Source organism: Oryzias melastigma, linkage group LG18 (assembly GCF_002922805.2).
Source record: "Oryzias melastigma strain HK-1 linkage group LG18, ASM292280v2, whole genome shotgun sequence".
In the NCBI taxonomy this organism is placed as follows: domain Eukaryota; kingdom Metazoa; phylum Chordata; class Actinopteri; order Beloniformes; family Adrianichthyidae; genus Oryzias; species Oryzias melastigma.
In genome coordinates, this window is record NC_050529.1 from 16289770 (window position 1) to 16295497 (window position 5728).

Consider the following 5728-nt stretch of genomic DNA (forward strand, 5'->3'; position numbering starts at 1 on the left):
AGCCTAAGTTAGCCAAAACACCTAGCATGTAGCTGAAATATTAGCTAAAAGCTAAATTAGCCCTAAAATAAAATTGGTTAGCCAAAACAGCTAGCATGTAAATATTAGCCTAACTCCAAAACAGCCTAAAAACACTTGAAAAGCCTGTTAGCCAAAACAGCTAGCATGTAGCTGAAATGTTAGCTAAACTCCAAAACAGCCTAAAAAAACTTTTAATAAATGACAAAATAGTCCAAAAAGCTAGCAGAATGACAATTTTTAAAACTTTAAAACCATAACTTTTTAACATAACTATGAATAATAAAAAGGCAGGAATATTATTCCAGAATAAATCAACTTAAACCTTAAATCATTTTCATTTTATTACTTTCCATAAAAATATATTTTGTCAAAATTATACAAGTTAGAAATGAGCGCAAGATAACATCGGTCCATTAATAACAATAAAATAAGAGGATCTGGAGGGCCGGATCCGGCCCCCGGGCCTCGACTTTGACACATCAGTTAGACAGATCACCCAAATTGAGTCATAATTAAAAACACACCTAAAAATTCACTTTTTTCATGTTAATGTCAATTCAAATGAAAAATATGCAGATAAAAGCTCTAAAATTACAAATTTGAGACCTTTTAAAATGAATAGGAATTATCTTTTACCAAAAAATATTTATTTTGTCAAGTGTAAATCTATGAATATTTATTTTCTATAATTAGGGATATTTAAAGAAAAATAATAATAATCCAAAACATAACTAGCCTCTAATCTAATTATTTTAATTGCCTTTTATGGGGTAATGTGCATTTCATAGTCTAACTTCGGCTTGCTTGCTTATTATTATTTTTTATTTCTAATCTGGATTTGATGCATTCAAATTAATCCAACATGAAAGAAAAACTAGATTTTTTTCACCTAAAAAGGCTGCAAAAACCTCATAACTCCCTTATTGGATAATGTTTCAAATCTGGGATTTTTTTAATCCGTCATCTCTTGAACACAGTAGTTTTGTTATGCTGTTTAAGAAAATTTAAAGTGATGTCTCGTCTTGGTAAATTGTCAGTTTTGCTGCGTTTGCAGGGCCGTCCTGAGATGTAGTCAGCTGACAGTCACATAAATGAATGGATTTATTTTTTAACCATTTTACTAAAATTTTTTACAAAACAAACAAGTAGAAAGCATAGATTTAAAATATCTATTGATAATATTTTTTTAAAAATACACTAGTAAAGATAAAATGGTGTTTAAATATTTTCTGTTTGTTTTTTCTCTTCAAATTAGCATCACACGTGATAAGATGATGATGTGTCACCTTACCTCACCGTTCCATTAATGTTCATTCAGGCGTTTGAAATCTTCCATACAGGCAGCTTCAGAGGAGATGAGTCAACGCACTCCGCCACAGGAAAAAGGAAAAAATCTGCCCGTGATTCTGATAAATTGACTTGTTTCTTCCTCGTCTCCACATTATGAATCCATCGGGACCTTTAGACAAGGTGGAATCGTTACAGGCGATCCATTTATTCTGATCCAATTACGGGCCCGAAAGAGGAAATGCGGTTTTAATTTCCCTCCTCACTTCCTGTTGCTGCATTTAGCCGTACAGGCGTTTCAGAGCGCAGTCTTTAAGGATTACAGCCTCATTTTTCTGGGTGTTTACCGGCTTATGCATCACTGTCTCAGTAATACGTTACATGTATTCATAGATTCTACAGTAGAAGCAACAACAAGTATATCTGTAATAGATGAGCGATAAATCTAGAGGTAGCTAGCTAAACTAGCTAAACGTTAGCGAGGCAACAAAAGAGTGCTAGCAATTTAATGAAAGCGTTAACATTGAATATTAATAATTTTATTAAAATCAACAAGTTTAACTTTAATGTTAAACAAAGAGCACTGGTTTTCAATCATTTTTTTAAGGAATTCAACAGATTTAATTAAAAATTCAGTGACGACAAAGAGAGCTAGCGTACGATCACAAAAAGTTAGCTGAAATCAACCAAAATTTGACTTTAAATGTAATGTTTAAAATAAAGTGCTAGCATTCGATGACCAGAAGATGACTGAAATCAACAAAAAATTTTGACTTAAAATATAACGTTAGAAAACATCGATAATATTCGATGACAAAAAGTTAACCGAAATCAACAAAAATTTGACTTAAAATTTGATGCACAAAAATAATGCTAGCATTCAATCACAAAAAGTTTACAGAAATAAAAAAAATGACTTAAAATAAAAAATAGCACTAGCATTCAAGGATAAAAAGTTAACCAAAATCAACTAAAATTTGACTTTAAATTTGATGCTAAAAAAAGAACTAGCATTTGATTTACTGCAATAAACACAAATCTAACACCAAATTTAAAGCTAAGAAAGAGCTCTAGCGTGGAATAACAACAATTTCACTGAATTTAACAATAATTTGACATTAAGATTGATACTAAGAAACAGTGTTATCTTTCTATGAGAAAGAGTTTATGTAAATTAACAAATATTTCAAATATTTGACTTAAAATTTGACAATAAGAAAAAGGCCCAAAAATCTGATTATAAAAGTTTACTGAAATCAACAAAAAAATGATGCAAAGAAAGAGCGCTAGCATTTCATGACAACATTTTTACTAATTTTAACAAAATTTAGGGTTGAATTTGACAATTAAAAACAAAAACAAAAATTCAATCACAGAAAGTTTATGTAAATCAGCAAAAATTAGATTCCAAAAAAAATTTTTTTTTGTTTTGTTTTTTTTTTACAAAATTTTAATACATTCGACTTCAAATTTGATAGTAATTAAGAGTGCTAGAATTCAAATAGAACAATTTTACTGAATTTAAAAAAATAATTTGACTTCAAATTTGGTGCAATGAAAGACCGCTAGCATTGGATGACAAAAATTTTACTGAATTGAAGAAAAATTAAATGTAAAAATTTGATTCTAAGAAATTGTGATAGCATTTGATTACAAAAAGTTTACTGAAATAAAAAAATATAACTTAAAAAATATTACCCTTAAAGAAAAAGCCTTCAATGACAATATATTACCAAAATAAACAGTAGGCTGACTCTGTGGTTTGCTTTAAAAATTACTTGCTCGTTCAAACACTTAAGTATTTTCAAATGTTTTAGGCCAACATCTGTCACACCTAAAGTTAAAATACTTTTTAGTGTCCAGCATAGTACTATAGAACAATTGTTAAAATTTAACGTAGTTCTGCATTTGGATCCGATTTCATTTTTTGTTTCTAACATTTTTTTTACCCTTTAATAGCAGATATTTTGTCTCTTTGATATTCCGTAACTCATCGACTATTTACATGATCGACATGAATCAGCTGATTCTGACGCGGAGAAAAACTGTTTTTTATTTTCGCACTTTACGCTAACACTTGACTAATATAAAATGTTGCATAATGGCGTAAAGTTGTATTTCTCTGTGACGGAATCAGCTGAAATTACATTAATTGCGTAAACATTTAAAGAGTTGCCGTTAAAAGGTTAAGTAAACAGGAGGCACCAAATGTTGCAGTTCCACAAAAGACCACCGGAGGCAGTATGAAATGTGCCGATTCCCTTTGACTTCTATGTTAAAAAAAAACGTTAAAACAAAACTTAAATTAGTCGTTTATTTCATTTTCTGTTATCATTGGGTTTTTTGTTTCAGCTGTAACGTTAGGTTGGGATGGTGAACCAGCCCCGTTTGACCGGTTCCTTCTTTCTGCAGGTGTAGCTGTGAGCGTTTCCACCTTCAACCTGGTGGCCATCTCTCTGGAGCGCTACAGCGCCATCTGCAACCCCCTGACGTCCAGGGTGTGGCAGACCAAATCCCACGCCGCCAAAGTCATCACCATCACCTGGGTGGTTTCCTTCATCCTGATGCTTCCCTACGCCATTTTCAGCACCCTGAAACCCTTCGGCCACAAGAACAACAGTGGGAACATGTGCCGCCTGGAGATGCCCAACAACATCAGCTTCCAGTCCTGGTGAGCTGAACACACCTCGCGTGTTTCTCAGACTTCCAGGCTGCAAAAAACAACGGGCTCCAGGTGGCCGCTCTATTGATTTTTCCCAGCCTCGTGCTGCAGGTGTCCGTTCAGCAGTTTCCTGACAACAAACTGATTTCAGTCAAAAGCAAACGGTCGGACATGCTGTAGATTTGGCCTGTTTGTTGAGTTCTTTGCTTATGTTTTTGACTCAATGGTACAAAATGTTCATTTCCTTCTGTAGGTACGTGTCTCTGCTCTTGATGCTATTTCTGATCCCCGGCATCATCATGATGACAGCCTATGGACTCATCTCCCTGGAGCTCTACAGGGGAATCAAGTATGAGCTGCCCAAAAGGAAATCTAGTCGAGGTACGAAAAATTAAGGTCAACACAACAAAATGTCCTTTTTGCTTCAAATGTTTATATATATCTGGTTAGTATTTGGCACAACTGTCTGTAATTTTGCTCAGATCTCTTGGTTAGCTTTCCACAAACTAGTAATGTTTGTCCTCCCAATACGTACATTTGATTAGTGTTGTCTGTAGTTGTTGCATTAAAGACCCACTCTAATGAAATTATGTTTTTAACATGTTCTGATGGTGGAAGACACATATAAAGAAAAATACTCTTAAAATTGCATTTATTGCATGTATTTGGTTTAATGGTCTAGCTTTAAACTTATGTCTTATACATGGCATACTGAACTATAATGCAGTAAGAGAGACAAGAGTCAGAGAAAAGTACGTCAATCAGACATTATTAACCATGTTTACTGTAACTCTAGAACTTATTTGTGACAAGCTACACTTTAGCAATGCTAAAAGCGCTAGCCCCGTTGGAAGCACGGTAGGAGAGTTAGCCATGTTTGAAACGTTACTAATATTGGAAGACTTAGCCAAGTTGGAAGAGTTAGCCACTTTGGAAGAGTTAGCTGCATTAAAATATTTAGCCACATTGAAAGGGTTTGCCACGTTGGAAGTGTTAGCAACATTAGAATCAGAAGAAGAGTTATCCACATTAAAAGAGTTAGCCACGTTGGAAGCATTAGCCACGTTGTAAGAGTTAGCCATGTTTGAAGAGTTAGCCACGTTGGAAGAGTTAGCCACATTAAAAGAGTTAGCCACGTTGGAAGAGTTAGCCACATTAAAAGAGTTAGCCACGTTGGAAGCACTAGCCACATTGGAAGAGTTAGCTGCATTAAAATATTTAGCCACATTGAAAGGGTTTGCCATGTTGGAAGTGTTAGCCACATTAGAAGAGTTAGCAACGTTAAAAGCATTAGTCACGTTGTAAGAGTTAGCCATGTTTGAAGAGTTAGCCATGTTTGAAGAGTTAGCCATGTTGGAAGCATTAGACATATTGGAAGTGTTAGCCACATTAAAATATTTAGCCACATTAAAAGAGTTAGCCATGTTGGAAGCGTTAGCCACATTAGAAGAGTTAGCAAACTTAGAAGAGTTAGCAACGTTAAACGCATTAGCCACGTTGTAAGAGTTAGCAACATTAGAATCAGAAGAAGAGTTATCCACATTAAAAGAGTTAGCCACGTTGGAAGCATTAGCCATGCTGGTAGTGTTAGTTATTTTGGAAGAGTTAGCCACTCAAAGCATTAGCTACATTGGAATAGCACCGCTGGAAATGTTAGCCATGTTGGCATATTCTCAACTACCTGTAACTACCAACATTGTTTTCAACATATAAAAAACAAACTGATTCAGCTAAAATAAATGTCTGTGTGACTACCCT

General features: G+C 34.2%; 1 protein-coding gene across 4 annotated transcripts in view; it reads left to right on the forward strand.

The window, feature by feature from the left end:
- The window catches only part of cckar (cholecystokinin A receptor), a 22253-nt gene that overhangs the window by 8292 nt on the left and 8233 nt on the right, over positions 1 to 5728 (forward strand). For all 4 annotated transcript variants that reach the window (XM_036216554.1, XM_024288748.2, XM_024288749.2 and 1 more), the window contains 2 exons: positions 3721 to 3979; positions 4224 to 4351. In XM_036216554.1, the coding sequence (XP_036072447.1) occupies positions 3721 to 3979; positions 4224 to 4351 (387 nt within the window). The remainder of the gene's footprint in view (positions 1 to 3720; positions 3980 to 4223; positions 4352 to 5728) is intronic.